This window comes from Panthera uncia, chromosome D2 (genome assembly GCF_023721935.1).
Source record: "Panthera uncia isolate 11264 chromosome D2, Puncia_PCG_1.0, whole genome shotgun sequence".
Lineage (NCBI taxonomy): Eukaryota > Metazoa > Chordata > Mammalia > Carnivora > Felidae > Panthera > Panthera uncia.
In genome coordinates, this window is record NC_064818.1 from 28,513,047 (window position 1) to 28,535,875 (window position 22,829).

Here is a 22,829-nt window from a genome sequence, read left to right on the forward strand (position 1 = left end):
GTTCTATGTTTAAGTTTTTGAGGAACCTCCATCCTGTTTTCCAGAGTGGCTGCACCAGTTTGCATTCCCACCAGCAATGCAAAAGAGATCCTCTTTCTCCGCATCCTCGCCAACATCTGTTGTTGCCTGAGTTGTTAATGTTAGCCATTCTGACTGGGGTGAGGTGATATCTCATGGTGGTTTTGATTTGTATTTTCCCCTGGTGATGAGTGATGTTGAGCATTTTTTCATGTCACTTGGTCATCTGGATGTCTTCTTGGAGAAGTGTCTATCCATGTCTTTTGCCCATTTCTTCACTGGATTATTTCTTTTTTGGTTGATTTTTTATAAGTTTTTCATAGATTTGGGATACTAACCCTTTATGTGATATGTTGTTTGCAAATATCTTCCCCCATTCTGTCGGTTGCCTTTTAGTTTTCCTGATTGTTTCCTTTGCTGTGCAGAAGCCTTTTATTTTGAGGAGGTCCCAATAGCACATTTTTGCTTTGGTCCTAATTTTATAGACAATTGCTCAGTTTGAGTTTGATTGTTGCTTGCTAATGTAATTCAATTGAGAAATTATTGGCAGGACTATCATATTTAGTCCATAAGATAAGGACCTACTTTCATTTCATTTGCCCTATTATCAGTGATATTGACTTTGCAAAAGCTCTTGTAGGTCTCACGAACTTCTACATTTCCTGTGTTTTTAATTGTTTAAATAACTGTCAGCTTTCAGTGAAACTACAATTTTCTTTCATTTCCATGTGTCATTTCAATGACATAAATGTGTTATTTGTTTTTCTATTTGGCAACGTTAATGTCCTTCTGTAATTTCAAGTTTAATCCCATTTGCATACCCTTTTTCTTCCTTTTCAAGTTGTTGTAACATTTTGTCATTTTACAATATATCTTCCATCTTGGTAAGAAGATTTAGGGGTACTTAGACAATTCCTCCCCTTCGCGGTATCTTAAATGATACTTTTTGTATACTTTCTTATCATATTCAGTGTTACCTTACATATTAGGCATTTTCCTGATCTTCACAATTTAAAAATACTAATAATAGTTTCAAACTTTACATTTCTATATTCTTTTTATTTACTTTTTAAAATATGGGTTTTTGTTTGTATCTTTAATCATTACGAAAGAACTATGCACATACTGTTCAAGTTTTGAGGATTATGCAATTAGAAACCAAAGAGTGCTTTTTACCTCCTTGGTTTCATATCTTTGTATGAATATTGTAATCATTGTCATCCTTACTATTGGGTCTGTTAGGACCTCAGAAATGCCCCCAATGTGATAAAATAACCAAATTACTTTCAGTTCAATTTTTTCATTTATAACCTTAATGAAGACTTTTTAATGTTTTTTTTTTTATATTTTATTTATTTTTTTGAGAGAGAGAATGCGAGTGGAGGAAGGGCAGAGAAGAGGGGACAGAGGATCTGAAGCAGGTACTGCACTGACAGACTGACAGCAGTGAGCCCGACATGGGGCTTGAACTCACAAACTGCAAGATAATGACCTTAGCCGAAATCAAGAGTCCAATGCTTAACCAACTGAGCCACCCAGGCGCCCTAATAAAGACCTTCATTAAAATTGAGAGTGATCTCACATGCAAAATATCTTATCCACTGTCAATCCTCAGAGAATTATATCAATGTCAGTTTATAGATGAAGGAGCTAAGGTCCAAAGAGCTAATGAGATACTCTAATTTTCACATCTGATAGGGAACAGATCCAGGATTAAAATCTAGATTCTTTATTTCCTCTCCTTGGACACATCCATATGTATATTTCTGTATAGTTTATTGCTATTTATTTGGATTTCCAATCATGAGCAAACATTTTAGTTAAAAATTGGCCTATATTCAAGGGCATTTAGCTTTGGGTTGTCAACACTACTTAAGGTAAAATCAGTAATAAAATAGATGTGTTAAAATCAATTCATTAGTCATCTATACTTCTAAAATTATAGGAATCTGAAATGTTCTTTCTGAGGTATTGGCCCGCTTTATCAGTTCATTCCCTTGCAATTATCATCTTACAGTCGTACCTGTACATGTCAAGGAATTGATCCAGAGACTTGTGGAGCTTCCTTCTCTTTTGGTTGTTCCTGGAGTATGTATTTCAATGGATGTAAATTTGGTAGAAGCCCAAGCCCTAGAAGATTTAGAATTGATCCAAGCTCTCCCTTACACGTAAGTGCCCTTTTTTACTTTTAAATTTCACAATGAGTTTATAAGTACACTCCTTAAAATGTTTTTTAAATAGTAAAACAATTAAATATTTTAGAAGTAGTGGAAAAAACAGTAAGAATATATATATGTAAATAGTTTAAAATTCTCAATAAATTAGGTAAAGTCTTCATCTCTGAGCCCAAATTACCACTGTCCCTGGCTCCCTCCTCCTTCTCCCCAAACCCCAGAGACAATAATTGTTCAAAGAACCTAGAATTTTATACCCAGCCAAAGTAGGAAAAATAAATAAAACCATTTGCCAACATTTCAAAGACTCAGAAAGTTTACTACCCACAGAACTACTATGAAAGAATTACTAAAGGACGTAATCCAGAAAGAAGATATATGAAACCGGAACCAATCTGTCCGGGACACGAGGCCATGGTGAGCAAAGAAATTAGTCAACCTTACTGTTAAGTTTAAATAAGTTGAGTACTTACATTTTTTTAAATTAAAATAACAACCGATAAGTATAATTCCATACTCTTACCAGCTCAAGGGTGGGTAGGCACTGGGAGGGGGTGGGGCACCTACAGGAACTAAATGTGGTGATGTTTTATGCTTTGTTTGGAGTGGAGATGATTTAGATACCAATTAACTCTAAGATCAGTGTTTTTCAAACTTTGAGCTGTGACCAAGAATAAAAAACATTTTATATTATAAACTGCTATACAATAGATATATGCAAGTAAATAATTAAAACAAAACCTTCAGTAAATAATACTTCATCTTATATGTTAGAGAAGATATTAAAATATTAAAAACTTAATATCTAATTTAATTATAGCGAAGGATCACTGGTATTCACTACAATACTTTTTATAAAATTTCATTGTTCTTTGTTAGATGTGACTTACTCAATTGACTTCATAGCCCTCTACTGAGTCATGACCCACAGCTTGGAAAACACTGCTCTAGAATTTGTCAGAAAAACATATATTTAAGAAAGCATATGTTTAAAATTTTTTTAGATGAATTTAAATAGAATTTTTGCATTTTAAAGTAGTGTGGGGAAAAAATCTTTCTAAGGAAGACAACCTATACATAAATCAGCAAAAGGATTTTTAAAAGTCATTAGAATACAAGATAAATAGGAAACACAAAATACAACAGCAGGAATGATTCTCAATTATACCCATAATAAGGTGAATATATCATCTTTCCAAGAACCTCAGAATTAATAATGATCCCTTTAAAGAGGTAAGTGGAATTACTTAACATTTTTTAGACTTCCTGTCTGTTGCAATAAAACATGTAAATAATTTTAGTGAGAGAACTATCATTTGCAGATAAAATACCTTAGAAGAAATCTAATAAGTATGTTAGGGGCACCTGGCTGGCTCAGTCTCAAGAGTGTGCAACTCTAGATCTTAGGGTCATGAGTTGAAGCCCCATTGGGTGTAGAGCTTACATTTAAAAATCAAAGAAGTGTATTAGACCTCTAGGGAGAAAACGATAAAATTTACTAAAGGCTATACCTGATCATGGAAAGGTGCTATGTTCAAACATAAGAACACTTGATAATGTGATGTCCATTCTCCCTTAAAATTAATCAGTTTTTTTTTTTACAAATATCTTATGATGAAACTGCCTGTGTATAAATACATCAGAGTATTGACATGAGTGTTACATTTTTATTCTACAACATAATAATATTATATGAATCATGATCTTTTTCTATGGTCTTTATAAATAATGAGTAATATCTATATAGTGCTTATAATACAGGAAGAAGCATTTCTCATTCCAGGAACTGACAGAAGGCCAGTATGAAGCTCAGCAGGCAAGAGAGAGTAAGGTGAATGCAGTGGCCTTATATGTCAAACATTTTGGAAGATCATTGAGGGGTTTTAATGAGAATAGTGGTACGATTACCCTTGTCTTTCAAAGGGATCTCTTTAGCTGCTCTTTGAATAATGTATTAAAATTGTTGAAGAGTGTGTTTAGCAAGTTGAGCTAGCTTTAAGAATAAATAGTCCAAGTGCACCTGGGTGGCTCAGTCAGTTAAGCTTCCAACTTTGGGCTGAGGTCATGGTCTTGGCGGTTTGTGAGTTCAATCCCCACATCAGGCTCTGTGCTGACAGCTCAGAGCCTGGAGTTGGCTTCGGATTCCGTGTCTCCCTCTCTTTCTGCCCCTCTCCCTTTCACACTCTCTTTCTCTCTCTCTCTCAGAAATAAATAAACATTAAAAAAAAAAAAAAAAAAAGAATAGTCCAGAGAAGGGATAATAGTAACTTGGAATTGGTTGTGACAGAGGACAAGTGGATAGTGGTAGTCTGGAAAGGTTTTCATAATCAGATGGTAGTGCTATTTCTTGACATAAGGTTTCAAAAAGGCAGATTATGAATTCAGTTTGGAACCACTGGGTGAGAGATTTCTATGGTAAATCCAAGTGGGGATGTCAGGTCAATAATAACAATCTGAAGCTCAAGTGTGATTTCTTGTCCAGATAGTAATTATAACCACAGATGTGGATATGACAGTCCTAGAGATCAGGTTTAGGATGAAAAGAGAAGAGGAATATAGGCTTGAGCCCTGACATGTTAGGACCTGATATGAAGAAACCTCTATATCTGACAAACACATTTGTTCTAATGAGACAGAGTGTCAAGATCCTTACATTATGAATAATGAGACTTACATTTGTAATGGTCACCTATATAAGCTTTATTTAATTTCTGTGGGCCTAATTTATTTCAACATTTCCACACAATAAATATTTCTTGATGACCATATACTCAGTCTAACTTCTGATACTCTTTGTGAATTCATTATCTACCAGTAGTAAAACACAATTGCTCCACTTAATATTTCAGGTGTTACAAAACATAATCAAAATATTTTCAATAGGTACTTAAATCACAATTGTAAAGTTTTCTTCAAATAAATTAAATAATTAATGGGTGAGTATAGTCAGGAAGTTTTTTAAAGGAGGGTCCTGACTTTCCTGACGATATTTATTAAGCTATATTAAGTTTCACATACGTAAGAAAACAGATGAAAGGAACAGAGTAATTTAGATATATGCCAAATAGATAAATTTCTTTTTCAGTGAAAGAATCAACCTAAATCAGTAGGAAACAAAAAAGGTTATTACCACTGATGCTTTTCAGTTGCTCAAATTGGGGTTTGTTAAAGGCACCCAAGAATTAACTTCCTGCGGCAGGTGGGTGGCTCAGTCGTTTACGTGTCTGACTCTTGATTGCAGCTCAGGTCATCATCTCAGGGTCCTGAGTTCAAAACCCACATTGGGCTCCATGCTGGTTGTGGAGCCTACTTTAAAAAAAGAAAAGAAAAAGAATTAACTTCCTATGTCTATACTGTGTGTGGCTTTGGCTTTTATAATCCGATACGTATCCACATGAAGATCTTTCTGTGTTCTTGGCATCCATCAAATCTGAAATGAAGCAGAAGCCTTGAGCCTCCTTAATTCTTCCTTTCATCCTTGCTCTCAGTTTCCCTTCCATAGTCTTCCTTGGATGTGATTGATCATTTATCAAGTCTTTGATTTGATTTAGAATACAATCCTCTCTGAAAATTATCACAGTGCTCTTTCAACTATTGTTTCCAAAGTCTCCTTTTGTGTTGGATACCTCATACTGTCATCAGCAACATTTTTAATGGAGACTCTTGTTAAAGACTGTTCTCCTTTGAAAAGTCTTCCATGTTTCTTCCATCGGTAGCAATCCAGATTCTTGATATGGTGTCAAGGCTCCTTACAGTCCTACTTGATTTAAGTACCCGGTACTGCTAAATAAATATAAAATACGGTTCTTGTATTTATATTTAGCAACGTGAGCAGGTTTACACCTTATCTCTAACACCATTTACATTTCTAACTCACTTACAACATAGTTAAACCATAACAATGACTAAGGCTTTCGATTTTATGAAAAAACAACCCAGTTTATTTTCTGTGGTATCTCTTTTATTAGGGTAAGTATGAATTGTGCATCAACCACACATCAGCAATGATTTATCACTCTTTTTCACACACCTAAAACTTGTATGTCATTATGAAACAACTTTTATGGACTGTCTTTTCCTATAGGAAAAAAACCTTGAAGATAATTTACAGAGTTTGGCTACACGATTAGCTCCAATTTATAAGCAGTATGCTCCAGTTGCTTACCAAAACCAGGTATGTTTGGGGACCAGATGCAGTACTCTTGAACATGGTTATCTATCTTTATAGAACAACTTCAAAAATTATCTAGCCTGGGGGTGCCTAGCTGGCTCAGATGGCGGAACATGTGGCTCTTGATCTCAGGGTTGTGAGTTCAAGCCCCACATTGGGTGTAGAGATTACTGTAAAGAAAAATTTTTTCTATTTTTTTAATTTAAAAAAATGTATATTTATCTGTCTTTAAAAACTTCCTGTTATGACAGTTGAATTAAATTAAAATTCCAGAGTGACAGAATTCTGGTTATTTCTAGAACTATAATTTATAAAAGCAGAAATGCATGATTGATTCTACACAAGAAAATTCCATCAGTCCAGTATACTGAATATATTAATAGAACAAATGACAAAAACCACATAATCTCTCTGTATAAAGACATTTGACAAAAGCTAACACTTTCATGATTAAAACAGTCATCAAAATAGAAATAGAAGTGAATTGGCTCAACCTGATACAGGACATCTATAACAACCCACAGCTAATATCATAATCATGATAAAAGACTAAAACATTTTTGCTTTATATGTGGAACAAGGCAAGAATATCTACTCTCACCATTTCTATTAAACACTTTGCTGAAGGTTCTATTAAGGACAACTGAAAGAAATTCAAAATTTTTAAATTTTGTGCTTCAAAGGACATCATCCACAAATTAAAGGAGGAGCACCTGGGTGGCTAAGCTAGTTGAATGTCTGACTCTTGATATTGGCTTAGGTCACGATCTCCCAGTTTGTGGTTCGAGCCCCATGTTGGGCTCTGTGCTACAGGCATGGAGCTTGCTTGGGATTCTCTCTCTCCCTTTCTCTCTCTGCCTCTCTCCCAATCATTCTCTCTCTCTGTCTCTCTCTCTCTCTCTCTCTCTCTCTCCCTTCCTCTCTCTCTCCCTTCCTCTCTCTCTCTCCCTCTCTCTCAAAATAAATAAATTAAAAAAAAATAAAAGAAATGAGGGTTGAGGGAAGCAGGGAGTTGATCAGAGGGTACAAACTTCCAGCTAGCTATAAGATAAATACAATTTGGGCATCTATTGCACAGCATTGAGGCTATAATTTAATTAACAATACTATATTATATACTTACAAGTTTTTAAGAGATCTTCAATTATCACTACACACACAAAATAAACCTCATAGTGTTAAGGGATTGAGATGTTACCTAACCTTCCTGTGGCAATCCTTTTGCAATACACACGTGTGCAGTCATCACAAGGTGGAAAATACGTGTAAATATCTTTTAAAAGTTTATCTTTGACAGAGTCTGCAAGACTGGGGGAGGTGCAGAGAGAGGATCCAAAGTGTGCTCTGCACTGACAGCAGAGAGCCCAATGCAGGGCTCAAACTCAGGAACTGAGAGAGAGAGTTGGGGAGGGGCAGAGAGAGTGAGGGAGACACAGAATCCAAAGCAAGCTCCAGGCTCCAAGCTGTCAGCACAGAGCCCTACGCGGGGCTTGAACCCACAAACCGCGAGATCATGCCCTGAGCCAAAGTTAGATGCTTAACTGACTGAGCCACCCAGGCACCATAGAATTTCATTCCATTTTAAGGCTCAATAGCATTTCATTGTGTGTATTTACCCAGGCACCTCAATATCTTTTTATCTTAAACATAACCAGAGACCTATGGTCTATATTTCTTAAATCTTTATTTGTATTGTCATAAATAACATCCTTTCTGTTAAATTCAACTTTTCATTTTAAAAAGAGTTATAGGGACACATGGGTGGTTCAGTCGCTTAAGCGTCTGACTCTTGACCTCAGGGTCTTAAGTTGGAGCCCTGCCTGAAGCCTACTTTAAAAAATTAATAATAATAACAATAAAATAAAATAGTTATAAATTCATTTTTTATACTGGTTTATGAATACATGTATATTTATAGACCTTGAGGACTCTTCCCACATAATTAATGCACTATGTTAGTCTCTCTTCCTAATGGAATAAATTAGGCTTGCTCTGCTTGTTTATTCACCAGCAGCAGGTATTTTTATCATCCTACCATCAGTCACAGCCAGGGATTTGCATTTTCCTTTGTGTACTATCAGACTCTTCCTCCTGAATGTTTCTGAGCTACACATCCACTACTTTAACGCACTATGGTCATAAATATCTGAAATTGCAATGTGTCATTAGTTTAAGAGCCTGGTCAGGAAGTGACTTTTATTCTTTACTGAAGGTGATTCTTTCTGTCTCTCACAACTGTGTGTCATACATTTCTTTTTTAGGTAGAATATGAACATGTTGCCCGAGAATGTCGGCTTGGCAGCAAAGAGGGTCGTCCTTTCTCTGGGGTCACTGCTTGCCTAGACTTCTGTGCCCATCCCCACAGGGACATTCACAACATGAATAATGGAAGCACTGTGGTATGTACATAGATGGCTTTTGATTCTAAAAGCTCCATCTCTGTGTGGTTAGGCTGGATATGATTACTGTTAAAAATTTTATTTTAGGGGCCCCAGCCTGACTCCGTCAGAGGAGCACATGACTCTTGTTCTCAATATCATGGGTTCCAGCCCCACGTTGGGTGCAGAGATGAATTAAATTTTAAAAATCATATTTTATGTTCTGTCTCACATAGTATATACATCAATAGCATTTATGTTATTGTCCAAGTCCTTCCACAAAGTTACAGAACTGGCCTTAAATATTTTTTGAAGGTCTTGAATCTTGTATTTAATTGTGGTGTGTTTGCTAGCAGGTAGGAGCACTCTTGTATGCTCTCAAACTGATAGGTAGGAAGTTAAGCAATTTATCGGTTCTCTTTTTTTGCCTTCTGTGTACCAAAGGGTTTTTGTGATGGAATTATCCTGAATGTATCGTTTTCTTGTTCATGTTTGTTCTTAATACCAGTATGTATGTATAAAGTTCCATTAATTTTCCAGAATTATCAGAAATATTTGCATTTCAGTGCTCATACTTATGTTTACAGCCATGAAAAGAATTATACGCCCATAGCGTGAAGTCAATTAAGAAACACTTAAATTAGGTAAAAGACCCTGAGAAAAATCACACAGTTGTCTTTTTTAAATGAAATGGATTTGGTTCAAGTCATTATTTCCTCACCTAGTAAAATAAGAGATTAATATGGAGTGATTTCCTCTGTTTTTGCATGACACCAGTCTGGTTGGCCCCATATAAGATAGACATAGCTACAGTCCCTTACACTGTGACTAGAAGGACACAATCTAATCCGTCAAAAGGCAGCCTTCCCTCCTTGTTTAGCCAGTGAAGTCTATGACTGATAGAATTAAGGAGCCAAAAAAAATTTTTTTTTTTTTTTTGCATTATCATTCCTCTCCACTGTCGTTGACTATAGTCTTTGAGACAAATGTTATTTTCAAAGTTGAAATAGTAGAAATCTGTCCAGGTGAATCGTGGCCACAGTGTGGTTCGTTGTCACTGCTTGGCTACTCACTTTACTTGAATTGCTTCATGACACAATATCCATGATCAGGGTGAATTAGTTTCAGTCAAACTGGATTTTGGTTCGTCTTCTTCTTGTGCTTCTCTTGTGTATCATTCAGTGTGGCCTCTTCTCCTCTGCTGTCATTGCTCATGCAATGAGGCTTGTACCTAGAACTTGCCCTGACTCCAAAGTTCTGCATTTCTGAAACCCTGGAATCTTGACCTTCAGCTACCAACTCACTTGCCTCCCTGTCTGCTGCCTCAGTCTTTCTAATTATGCTCCTTGTATCTTGTCTCCTCGGCCCCTTCTTAGTGTCCCTGTGAACAAATAAACCGCTTAAACATTTATTGATGCAAGAGTCTAATTTTTAACATGATTACTTTAAATTATTCACAAATTACACCCAAGAGACTTTAGTATTTCAAGTCTTGCCGGTAAACATGACTATAGATACTGAGAAAATAAAACTAAGTTTATCTTTCTTTACCATCTGTATTCATCAAGTTCTGTCAACCTTACAATCTGGAAATTTTTCATAAGTAATTCCCCTCTACCCAATGAATGTGTCATTATTTAAATAGTTAAGAAATATGGTAATATATAGGCTAAAATAATATCTTAATAGTTAATATTTAGTATGAAAGCTGTGGACAGTCCAGTAAACATTCCTTAACTTGGACAATGGAGTAAGATGAAATATAACAAAAAGACCTAGTATTTAAAATATTACAGGAGTGCCTGGCTGACTCAGCCAGTAGAGCATGCAACTGTTGATCTCTTTGTCATGAGTTCAAGCCCACATTGGGGATAGAGTTTACTTGTGTGGTTTTGTTTTGTTTTGTTTTGTTTTCAGTTTTATGTATTCACTTTGAGAGGGAGAGAGTGCAAATGGGCAAGGGGCAGAGAAAGAAAGAGAGAGAGAATACCAAGCAGGCTCGGCACTGTCAGGGCAAAGCCCCATGTGGGGCTTGAACTCATGAACCATGCGATCGTGACCTGAGCCAAAGTCGCAGCCACCCAGGCACCCCAACAGAGTTTACTTTTTAAAAATATTATACTCTCAAAAATAAAGAAATAAACATTTAAAAAAATTTTAAACAAGCACCTCAGTGGCTCAGTTTAGTGTCTGACTCTTGGTTTTCGCTCAGGTCATGAGCTCACGATCCATGGGTTCAAGCCCCACATCAGGCTCTGTGCTGATGGCGCAGAGCCTACCTACGATACGGTCTCTCTGCCCTTCCCCTGCTCTCTCTCTCTCTGTCTCTTTCTCTCTCTCAAAAATAAACAAACATTATAAATATTATAAAATACATAAACATGCATAATATGTACTTATAAGATCAACTCAAAAGTATGCTGGTCTGCTTACAGATAATTGATAAATTACTAGAATTGAAGAATGTTGAGTGGCTTGATGTATATTAGTTGTGCAAAATTAATATACCAGCAGGAACCAATGGAACATAGAATGGGAACATAGATCCCTTTCACAGTGGCAACAATTAGAAGGTAGAAATAACTCTGAATGTGCAGGACCTATTTCATGTTTTCTTTCTGTCAGGTTTGTACTTTAACACGAGAGGATAATCGCTCCTTGGGGGTTATTCCTCAAGATGAGCAGCTGCATGTGCTACCGCTCTACAAACTCTCAGACACAGATGAGTTTGGCTCTAGTGAAGGAATGGAAGCCAAGATCAAATCTGGGGCCATCGAGGTGCTCACACCCCGCCGTAAAAAAAGAACACGTTTCACTCAGCCTGTTCCTCGTTCTGGGAAGAAAAGGGCAGCGATGATGACAGAAGTTCTTGCACATAAGATAAGAGCTGTGGAGAAGAAATTCATTCCTCGAATCAAGCGGAAGAATAACTCGACCACAAACAATAGCAAGGCTTCATCGCTGTCGCTTTTAGGTGAGGCCTATGGATGCTGCTGAGTCTCTGTGCACAACTCCCACTAGCCAAAGTGTTGGGACTTTCCCTTGCACCCCACTTCCCCTGTCATTTATCCTTGCTGCTCTCTTAGGAATGAGGCATTGTGAAAACAAAACACAGCAAAAAACAACTTTAGATCAGATGTTAATTCAATTAGGTAATTATTCTTAAATCTCACTTGTTTCTAATACATGTTGCTTTAGAGTTCAAAATAAGACACTGAATCCATACATGTACACAATTTCTACATACTTTCCAAAACTAAAAGTCAACAAAAAAGCGACCCATCAGTATTTCTTGGTATTTTTTCTATTTATGCTTTAAGAAAACAAACAGAAACCTGTTTTTCTTGTTTGGTCCCATCTACTTTGAAGCCCTACTCCTTCTTGGAACATGGGAAATGACATCACTTCCTTGAAGTCTTCCTTGGTCACATTTAGCATCAAATACAAGTAATCCAGTCAACAAATATTACTGAGTACCACTTTGTGCTGTTCTGGGTGTTGGAAAGTTAGCAGTGAAAGAGGAGAGAGAGCTCTGTGAGAGAATTCTATTTGGATATAGTTGTCAGAAAGCTATTTGTTGAGAATGGAGTATTTGAGTAAAGTCCTTAGGCCAATGAGAACCCTTAGTGTTTTTATTGGGAGAAATAGCATTCTACGCAGAGGAAATGGCAAACGTAAAGATCAGGGGACAAGAGGTTACCTTGAATACTTTATGCAAGCAAAGAGGCCAGTGTGGCTGAAGCAGAGCATGAAATGGGGAGAGGAGTAAGAAATAGATTGGAGAGGGAAGAGGGGTGTTGGAGCGTTTCATCTCAGGCTTTGTTGACTGCTGTAAAGATATCAGCATTTAGTGAGTGAAAGGAAGGCTACTGGAGATTTCAGAATAAAGAGGGGCTGGGGCACCTGGCTCGCTCATTTGGTGGAGCATTTTACTATTGATCTTGGGGTTGTAAGTTCAAGCCCACGTTGGGTGTGAGATTACTTAAAAGTAAAGTCTTAAAAAAAAACATAGAGATGGTGTATGATGTGACTCAAACTTAAAATTCTGCTTACTGGGTTGAACTAGAAACCAGTAGACAGAACAGAAAAGTAGGGTAACGGTAAAGAGGCTACATCCTAACAGCTCAAGAAAAAGGTGATGGAGCTTGAACCAGACTGGCTAATGAGGACATGAGAGATGCCAGGTTCTGGATCTGTTTTCAAGGTAGAGTCAACAGGATTTCTGAAAAATCTGGATTGTGGAAAAAAAAAAGTCTCACTGTTTACCCTGGTGTTATTGGTCTGGAGTGACTGGAAAGATGGGGAAATCACCAAGAATCATGAGAAATGGGAAAGAACAAATTTGGAAACATACAGAGGGAGATCAGAAGCTCACTTCTGGACCTGTCAAGTTTAAGACACCTGTCAGACAACCGTTAGGTAAACAGTTGAATAAGAGTGTAGTTCAAAGAAAAGATTTTGGCTGGAGGTATAACTTAGGAAGTCAGCTGCATAGAGATAGAATTTCAAAGCCTGAGAGTAAATGAAATCACAGAGAACTAAAGGAGGTAGAAGGAGAAGTCCTGGGAATTCCCAATTTGTACAGGCTTCAGAGATGAACACAGTCTTGGAAGGTCTGGTGAGGTATTAATGGAACTCTAAGAGTATATGCAGTGTTTCAAGGAGGGAGTGATCAAGCATGTCAAGTGAGATGAAAACAAGTTTCACTCTGAGTTTTACAGGCGGTGGGAGGTCCTGCTTGAGCATTATTGAAGTAGATTGCTGGCAAAATGGGAGAGAAATGGAGAGATTCTTGTGCTTGGTTATAAAGGGAATCAGTTGAATGCAGTGAAGTTTTAAAGGTTGAGAGGTTTTTTTCTTAAATGGAAAAATGTTTTAAAGGTATAGAGTGAGTGAATTATTTAATGAATCTCACTTCCCTCAATAATAAATTGCAGAACTCACATCATATTATCTTATCAATTACTTCATCAGTATGTCATTAAACAATAAGTAATTTTTATAACCGCAATACCTAAAACAAACAAATCAAATATTGTTTTCATACCAATCAATGTTCAAATTGCTCCGTTTGGGGTGCCTTTGTGACTCGGTAGGAGAACCACCTGACTCTTGATCTCAGGGTCGTGAGTTCAAGCCCCACATAGGGAGGGCATGGTGCCTACTTCAAAACAAAACCAAAAAAATGCTCCATTTTTCTCCTAAATGATTTTTCTTTTGTTTTTCATTTTGTTTTGTTTAAAAAAAATTTTTTTTAATGTTTTTATTTTTGAGACAGAGAGAGGCAGAGCATGAGCAGGGGAGGGGCAGAGAGAGAGGGAGACACAGAATCTGAAGCAGGCTCCAGGCTCTGAGCTGTCAGCACAGAGCCTGACACGGGGCTCGAACTCACGGGCTGTGAGATCATGACCTGAGCCGAAGCTGGATGCTTAACCGACTGAGCCACCCAGGCGCCCCACATTTTGTTTTGTTTAAATTATTATCCAAACAAGGTCACACATTATAGTTATTTGATATGTCTCCTAAACCTTTCTTATTTAAGCTTGCTTTTCCAATTTTTCCTTTCTCTTTTTTTCATATAGCGAAAACCATTGTCCTGTGGAGACAAATTCAGCTTCCACTTTAAAAACACTATTTAAAGACCACTGTCCAATTTGAACACTCTCGTTTCTTCACATCAGGAAATATATAGTGTCCAGTGATATCTCTTTTTTATGATGTTAAGACTGATCCATGGTCCAGGTGTTGTCAATGGGAATCACTGATCATAACATTCCCTATGAACTTTTTACCCATTTTAGAAACACTTAATATCATATTCTATATATATATATTTATATACATATATATATATATATATATTTTTTTTTTTTTTAGTATTTGTTTATTGTTGAGAGACAGAGAGAGACAGAGCACGAGCAGGAGAGGAGCAGAGAGAGAGGGGACACAGAATCCGAATCAGGCTCCAGGCTCTGAGCTGTCAGCACAGAGCCTGACGCAGGGTTCAAACCCATGAACCATGTGATCATGACCTGAACCGAAGTCGGGCGCTTAACCGACTGAGCCACCCAGGTGCCCTCATATTCTATATTCTTTATTACATGAGCAGCAACAAAGTCCACCATTCTTCCATTTGGTGGTTGATCTTCTTTTACAAAGAAATATTGCCCTTACCAATAACTTGTTAATGCTGAGATATGGTTCATGTAGGGAAATTAGAATAAATGCTTGGCTATTTGCCTTTATTCACCGGTTTTTAGAATACAAGTTAGTTCCTAAGCAATTTCCAGTGTGTTCAGTTTTTTTTAATTTAGTATCTTTTGGATCTCAAAATTTTTTAATTTTTGTTATTTTATTACTAGTATTTTTATTATTATTTATAGTTCATATTTCAGTGCATATTAAATAGGGTTTTTATTCCTAACTAAATATGAAAAATCTTCAATTCTTTAAAAATCTTCAAATTGAAACCAAAAAATCCTCAAATTGTTCCATCTTTGATCAGTAGAAACCCATCATGCTGGCTTCTGAATTTTTTTGTCATGACCTCGATTGCCTTTGATAGTTTCCTTAGCTTCCAACACGATGTTCCAGGCTTGTTTTATATAACACTGCCCCATATATAAATTCAGCCATCTCTCCAAGGAGCCCGAGGGAACAAAATACACCATGAATTTGTTTTTTTTTTTTTTTAATTTTTTTTTCAACGTTTTTTATTTATTTTTGGGACAGAGAGAGACAGAGCATGAACGGGGGAGGGGCAGAGAGAGAGGGAGACACAGAATCGGAAACAGGCTCCAGGCTCTGAGCCATCAGCCCAGAGCCTGACGCGGGGCTCGAACTCACAGACCGCGAGATCGTGACCTGGCTGAAGTCGGACGCTTAACCGACTGCGCCACCCAGGCGCCCCAATACACCATGAATTTGTATTCAACTTTACTCAACTATAGAATTACGGGGTATTCCTTAACTTGTTTGATTTTTTTTTTCATATTTACAACAAGAGTTTGCTTATTTATTTTTTGTAAGATGAGAGAAATGACAGAGCAGGCATTTATACAAGGCTAAGAAAAATTTAATAGGGAGATAATGAAGAGGCAAGCTGGGGAGAATTAGAATAAGTTTTTTTGAATATAGCTCCATTTTACAGACACTTATTTTGGATTTATTTTAAGAGTCACATACCTGATTCCATACTGCCTGTAAACAGCATTTCTACCAACTTTATCTTCGTGTCATTCCCCAGTAGCATCTTTACATGCTATGGTTTTTTTTTTAATTTTTTTTTTAACGTTTATTTATTTTTGAGACAGATAGAGACAGAGCATGAACGGGGGAGGGGCAGAGAGAGGGAGACACAGAATCTGAAACAGGCTCCAGGCTCTGACCGTCAGCACAGAGCCCAACGCGGGGCTCGAACTCATGGACTGCGAGATCATGACCTGAGCCGAAGTCGGCCGCTTAACCAACCGAGCCACCCAGATGCCCGTACTGCTATGTTTTTAATACTATATACCTTGATGGGGCGCCTGGGTGGCTCAGTTGGTAAAGTGGCCAATTCTTGATTTCAGCTTAGGTCATGATCTTGTGCACACATGCACTCTCTCTTTCTGTCTCCTTCTCAAAATAAATAAACTTAAAAAAAATAATAATAATAATAATAATACATACCCTGTGGGTAGTGCTCTGCACAATATTAGGCTTATAACCCCGTGTCTTTTTGTAATCTTAACCCATAAGCACTATTCTTTTAGTGTATTATTTATTTATTTTGAGAGAGAATGGCATCACGAACAGAGTGGGAGAGAGAGGGAGAGGGAGACAGTGAATCCCAAACAGGCTCATGCTGTTGTCACAGAAAGCAACAGGGGGCTTGAACTCACAAATTGTGAGATGGTACCTGAGCCAAAAGCAAGAGTTAGACACTGAACTGACTGAGCCACCTAGGTGCCTCTTCAACTAAAACTTCTTCTGTGACTTCCTTTGCCTAGTAATTAACTTTGCCAGTTATGATGTTATCATGACCCAGAAATATTTATAAACTATTACTTATTTTTACTTTTTTGAAAATGAGATCATGCAATAATCTCTTTGGGTAGAAATATTGCTCTGAATCGTCATGTTATTACCTGTGTTGTATTCCAATGTATGATTTCAATATTTACCTTATAGCCAATTAGGTTGTTTCTAATTTCTTAGTATTTTAATCACTGGGCATCCTTCTGGCTAAATGTGTGCCTAGGGAAGCATTCTTTAAGGAAATTTGTTGGTTGGAAAAGCATACCAAACTACATGCGATTTTTAAAGCATGCTCGTATGTTTGTCTTAAAGTAAATAGAACAAAACTGACCAACACTGCCATCATCAATGTTTTGTCATGTATTTCTCTTTAAAATACTCCTTAAAGACAACTACCTAAAGTAGTTTGTACTTATCTTCGCATTTGGTGTCCTTTTCTCTGTTTAGGGAATAAAACCGAAGCCTTGCACCTTGAAATAAAAAATGAAACTGAACCCCATTTTATCTTCAAAGGTTCGGACAACACTAAAACCTACTCATTGACCCCATCCATTCCTCACACATGGAAAGAGGCTAACATACCTCCAAGTCTCTCCTGGTCCCCTAAGACTGTGTCGGCCACAACAGCTCCTTTTAAGAACGATGTGTCGTCAGTTTCGTACGGGTTTTCAGAAAGAAGTAGCAATCCTCACTGCACAATGCCTTCTGCGAGACACGGTGGTGCTAATGCAGCTGCGGGGGAAGGCGCTGGAATTGCACAGCCTGGTGAAGTGGTTCCTCTTCCCACCTTGTCTACTCCCATGCCAGATTCCTTGGTTTATTCTGAGCCTCCCACTGGCCCATCTGAACAGCTATCTTCTAATCATCCAAACCAGCAACCCCCATTCACCGCCTCTCCTCATGACCTTGCGTCCTCTCTGGTGGAAGAAGATGAGCCACACTCTGAAGCAGATGAGCCTCTCTCAGATGATCCCCTCTCAGATGACCCCCTGTCACCTGCTGAGGAGAAATTGCCCCACATTGATGAGTACTGGTCAGACAGTGAGCACATCTTCTTGGATGCCAACATTGGTGGGGTGGCTATCGCGCCTGCTCATGGCTCCGTTTTGATCGAGTGTGCCCGGCGAGAGCTTCACGCAACGACTCCTGTCGAACACCCAAACCGGAATCATCCCACACGCCTCTCCCTTGTCTTCTACCAGCACAAAAACCTGAATAAGCCCCAACATGGTTTTGAACTAAACAAAATGAAGTTTGAGGCTAAAGAAGCTAAGAATAAGAAAACTAAGGCCTCAGAGCAGAAAGACCAGGCAGCTAATGAGGGTCCTGAACTGTCCCCTGAAGTTAATGAATTGAACCAAATTCCTTCTCATAAAGCATTAACATTAACCCATGACAATATTGTCACAGTGTCCCCCTATGCTCTCACACATGTTGCAGGGCCCTATAACCATTGGGTCTGAAAGCTTTTCTCCCCTTCTTAATGCCTTTGCTAGTTTTGTGTATTTTTTCAAGGTGCTGTTAAAAGAAAGTCATGTTGTCGTTTACTTATATCTTCATCTCACCCATTTGAAGGCTGAGGTAAAACAAAAAAAAAACAAAAATGGGGTGGGTATTTCTTAACTGTGACTATATTTTGACAATTGGTAGAAGGTGCACATTTTAAGCAAAAATAAAAGTTTTATAGTTTTCAATACATAAAGAAATGTTTTGGTTAGGTGTTAACCTTGATAGAATCACTCAGTTTGGTGCTTTAAATTAAGTCTGTTTACTATGAAACAAGAGTCATTTTTAGAGGATTTTAACAGGTTCATGTGCTATGATGTAAAATCAAGACACAGTGTTAACTCTACACAGCTCCTGGTGCTTACCCACATCAACAGTTAAAAATAAGCTGCATTATTTTTTCATGGTGCCATTGTTCCAACATCTTCCAATCATTGCTAGAAAATCGGCATATTCCTTTGAAATAAACCAATGAAATGTTTTCTCTCAAAATATCTCTCCTGTATAAAATAATTCATTATTGTTAATAATGGTTGGAGGCTGTTCATAAATTGTAAATATATATTTTAAAAGCACTTTCTATTTTTAAAAGTAACTTGAAATAGTATAGTATAAGAATCCTATTGTCTATTGTTTATGCATATTTGCATACAAGAGAAATCATTTATTGCTGTGTAGAGTTCCATCTTGTTAACTGCAATATGTATTCTAATCATGTATATGGTTTGTTGTGTTCTTTTTTTTTTAATGTGTCCTCATGCAAATATTAGCTACTTATAAAATAGTTAGAACATGCAAAAATTGTTCATTTTCTCTAAAATCGGAATTAGGAAGCGTATCACCGATATCGATTAACGCTTTATTTGGAGCTGAGTAAGAGTGCTCTCTTCTGATTTATCAAGCAACAGTGGCCCCAATTTACTTTCCCTCCAGCTTTCTCAGTATAATCATGAAAGGTTTTTCCAAAAGGAGATGAAACATAGTAGGAATCAGTAGAGTCAAATGCTTCTAAAGTTTCAAGGTGTTCAAATATAAAAATAAAGTAGCAAAAACCCTACCCATCCCAACTGCCTTATTTGTTCTTAAAATCATTCTGGTACAGAATAAGAATAAAATTCCCGTAGGAATCTTTTAAAAATAAATTCCCTGTCATCATCACATATCCACACATCCGAAACAGTAGGAATGGTATTGCCCATTAATACTAATCCAAAGTAGTTGATTTAAGCACATTCGTTCTAGGAAAATGAAAACTCATCTTCTCTGATAATTGCCTATGTTCTAGGTAACAGGAAAATAGGCATTCCATTTATGTTAGCCCTCCCATTATATATTCCCATTATTTTATTGGCTCATTTTATAACAAAACAAAAAGGATTGCCCGAGCAAAATGTTTAGAACAAGAAATTTCAATGAAATACTTGATTCTGTTAAAATGCAGAGGTGCTATAACATTCAAAGTGTCAGATTCCTTGGGAGTGTGGAAAACCTAATTAATGGTGCTTCTCCCTTGGAAATGCCATAGGAAGCCCACAACTGCTAACACTCAACAATTTTGGTGCAAAAGCAAACAGTTCCAGCAAGCTCTCTAAAAAAAACTCATTGTAACTTATATTAAAATAATATATGGTGCAAAGTATCAGTTTCAAGCTTTTGACTAATACAAGTAAAGGAATATGAAGGGATTGTATATAACAAATATCCATTGGTAGACCATCATCTTGTACAAGTAGATTTCTGCTTCTTGAATATGTAAAATAGGGTGATTCATTGACTTGTTTTAGTATTTTGTGTGCCTTAGATTTCCGTTTTAAAACATGTATATTTTTGTGAGCCTAAGGTCTCTTATACATATAAGTATATAAATAAGTGATTGTTTATTGTTTCTGCTGCTTCAATAAGATATTTACTAGTATTAGACTATCAGGAATACGCCCTTGTGATATTTCATTTTAGATATTAGGCCTTAGCTCCCACTAGAAATTATTTCATCACCAGATTTAATGGATCAAGTTTTAACACCCTTTATCCATCCATCCATCCATCTTCTTACCATTCAACACTTACTAAATGTCTGCAGAATTTAAATGTTAGCTTTTGATTTTCTTTGAATCGCCTCCCATGACAAAGTAAACTTGAAGAATTTAAATCCTAAAAGATGTTTTTATCCATGGTTTTCAAAGAAACAGCAAGTTTCCTTCAAAAGAATCCATTATAATATATCTGCAGAAATTCCCATCAGGGTCACTAACTGAATAAGTTTCTTAACAACTGAACTTGAAGCTCCAGTGTTGACTTAGGGGAATATTGAAAATTGTGAAGTTGGCTGCAGTTGCCCCAAAAACATATATGAAAATATCCCTTCTCAACTAAAATGTTTTCCATTCCTTATTATAATTCACACCATCAATAGCCTGCCTCAACCGATAACCCCATGGTGCGAACCACACGTGATCCCTACTTTGTTGGACGTTACTTCATAAGTTTAAATTAGCAGTTTACCATCCCTTTGTCTGCCCTGTGATTTTTTTTTTTAACTCCTGCTTATTCAATGTTCTACAGCATTGTGATTGTATGCTAGCAACACTGCTTTTAGACTGCTTTTATGAAGCAAGGAAATAAATTTGTTTGAAATGACATTTTCACTCAGAAAACTGGTCATCTAACATTATTTCTACACCTCTTATGTTTTACTGTCACGATCACCTTTTGCTTCCCCTCTCTTACAGCACTCAAATTAAGTTTTTGAATCTTCTGCCTTTGTTCATGGTATGATAATTGAATTCATTGATACATGATCCCGGTGTTAACCCAACCTGTCCATAATATGTTACAAACTTACTAACTGCAATGAACTGCCTATTTTAGAATCCTACAATATATCACTCTGCCCTTCAGACTCCCATTTCTAATGGCTCTCAGGCCATGGTTGGAAAAAAATGTTTTCTTCTGCTTATCAGCCTCACCTGTATCTTCCAATCCATCTACAAAGTACCAAGTACATCATGTCATAGACCTAATTGAAACATATTATTGGAAAGTGAGGCTAGCTGAAAATGTATAGCTGTAGGTAAATTTTTGCAATATGTTAGCAAAATGTTTGCAGCTTACCCTTCTAACATCTTTGTTATGCAATCTGCATGTGAAATAATTTAATTTGTTAAATATAGAATTTCAACTAGATGAAATCCGTAAGCAATTTGCTTAAGACATAACCCCAGTACATACTTAATTGAATGCATACCCTTGTGTAAATGAGATAACAATTCATACGAAGTAACCTACTTTCTAATGTTATTGCTTCAGTGGATTTGAATGGACCATCATTTATTCCACAATAGCATGTATGAAAATAACCCCAAACTACTTAAGTTTATTCTTTAAGACAAATTCTATTCAGATTTTTTTATCTGGGACAAAGTTTTGACATTGCATGACAACTTCCACCTATAGCGAGCACAGGACTTCCTTTGAATGTGCTGAGTAAATCAGTAGCTGTATGTGACTTTTAATAATATATAGCTACCTTCTATTTCACAACTTCTTGCTGCATGGAAATTTCTTTTTAGTCTAGATTTAGTACAACTGTGAGTTTTGATCTTCTGTACAATTTTATGACAAGAATTGTGAAGTAATATGGTAGTGGCCTCTCATAGCCCTGGAAGACACCTTAGAAGTCCTATAGTTAAATCACTGGGGCCTAAAGAGCAGATGTTAATGTCAGTGTATAACTTATGTTTATAAATAGAATTTAAACCATCAAATGAAGGCCACTTTGTTGTGCGTAGGAGGATTTTAGGAAACAAACTTGATTTCCTCACCCAGGGAGTATTGTATCACTGGGAAATAACCTTATTGCAGTACATGTGAAAGATAAAAATGGCCTTTTATTTTTTCTATTGCTTTTTTTGTTTTGTTTGTTTTTTTTATTTATTTATTTTTTTGTTTGTTTTCCTGAGGGCTTCAGGAAAATAAGTCAAGTGAAATTGGATCAAGATTCCCCTGTGTGGGAAATCTAGCTGACTTTTACCTATGAAGTTGTCCTGTTAACTAATCCAACAAAATGTGGCAATAGTCTTATTTGCTATTTCAATAAAAAATATATATATATCAAGTACTTACACGGTACAGGCTTTTATTTCCCCTGGAACAATTATTAGGCATATATAAGGAGTTATGAAAAATTGAATGACTAAAAGAATTGGAGAAAGTATATCCAGTGTATATATATATACTACCTAGCCATGGTTGTACAGTCTAGTCACACCTCCTGCCAAGTTGGCCTCACAAGTAAATCCTAGCATAGTTAATTTTGAAGTGATTGTCTACCTGTATTAGAATACTGTTTTATTGTGCACAGTTCCTAAACTTGCCCATAAGTGTATTGAACTTGTAACTTCAATGTCAACCGTAAGGTACACTCAACCAAGTGATGATAATGAGTGCCCTGATTCCTGAAGAGTCTGGACTTATCTAAATCAAAATTGTGCTCCATTTTGAGCTTTCTTCTAACAGGTTGAGAAAATGATGCCACTTATGGCTCTGGAATGCAATTCAGAAAGA

General features: G+C 36.8%; 1 protein-coding gene across 1 annotated transcript in view; it reads left to right on the plus strand.

Annotated features, from left to right (window-relative positions):
• The window catches only part of LOC125932682 (methylcytosine dioxygenase TET1-like), an 89,317-nt gene extending 67,339 nt beyond the window's left edge, over nucleotides 1–21,978 (plus strand). The window contains exons 6-11 of the mRNA XM_049645154.1: nucleotides 2,036–2,186; nucleotides 2,523–2,609; nucleotides 6,277–6,366; nucleotides 8,625–8,762; nucleotides 11,367–11,715; nucleotides 17,208–21,978. Of these exons, the coding sequence (XP_049501111.1) occupies nucleotides 2,036–2,186; nucleotides 2,523–2,609; nucleotides 6,277–6,366; nucleotides 8,625–8,762; nucleotides 11,367–11,715; nucleotides 17,208–18,223 (1,831 nt within the window). The 3' untranslated portion in view covers nucleotides 18,224–21,978. The remainder of the gene's footprint in view (nucleotides 1–2,035; nucleotides 2,187–2,522; nucleotides 2,610–6,276; nucleotides 6,367–8,624; nucleotides 8,763–11,366; nucleotides 11,716–17,207) is intronic.
• The last annotated feature ends 851 nt before the right edge of the window (nucleotides 21,979–22,829 follow it).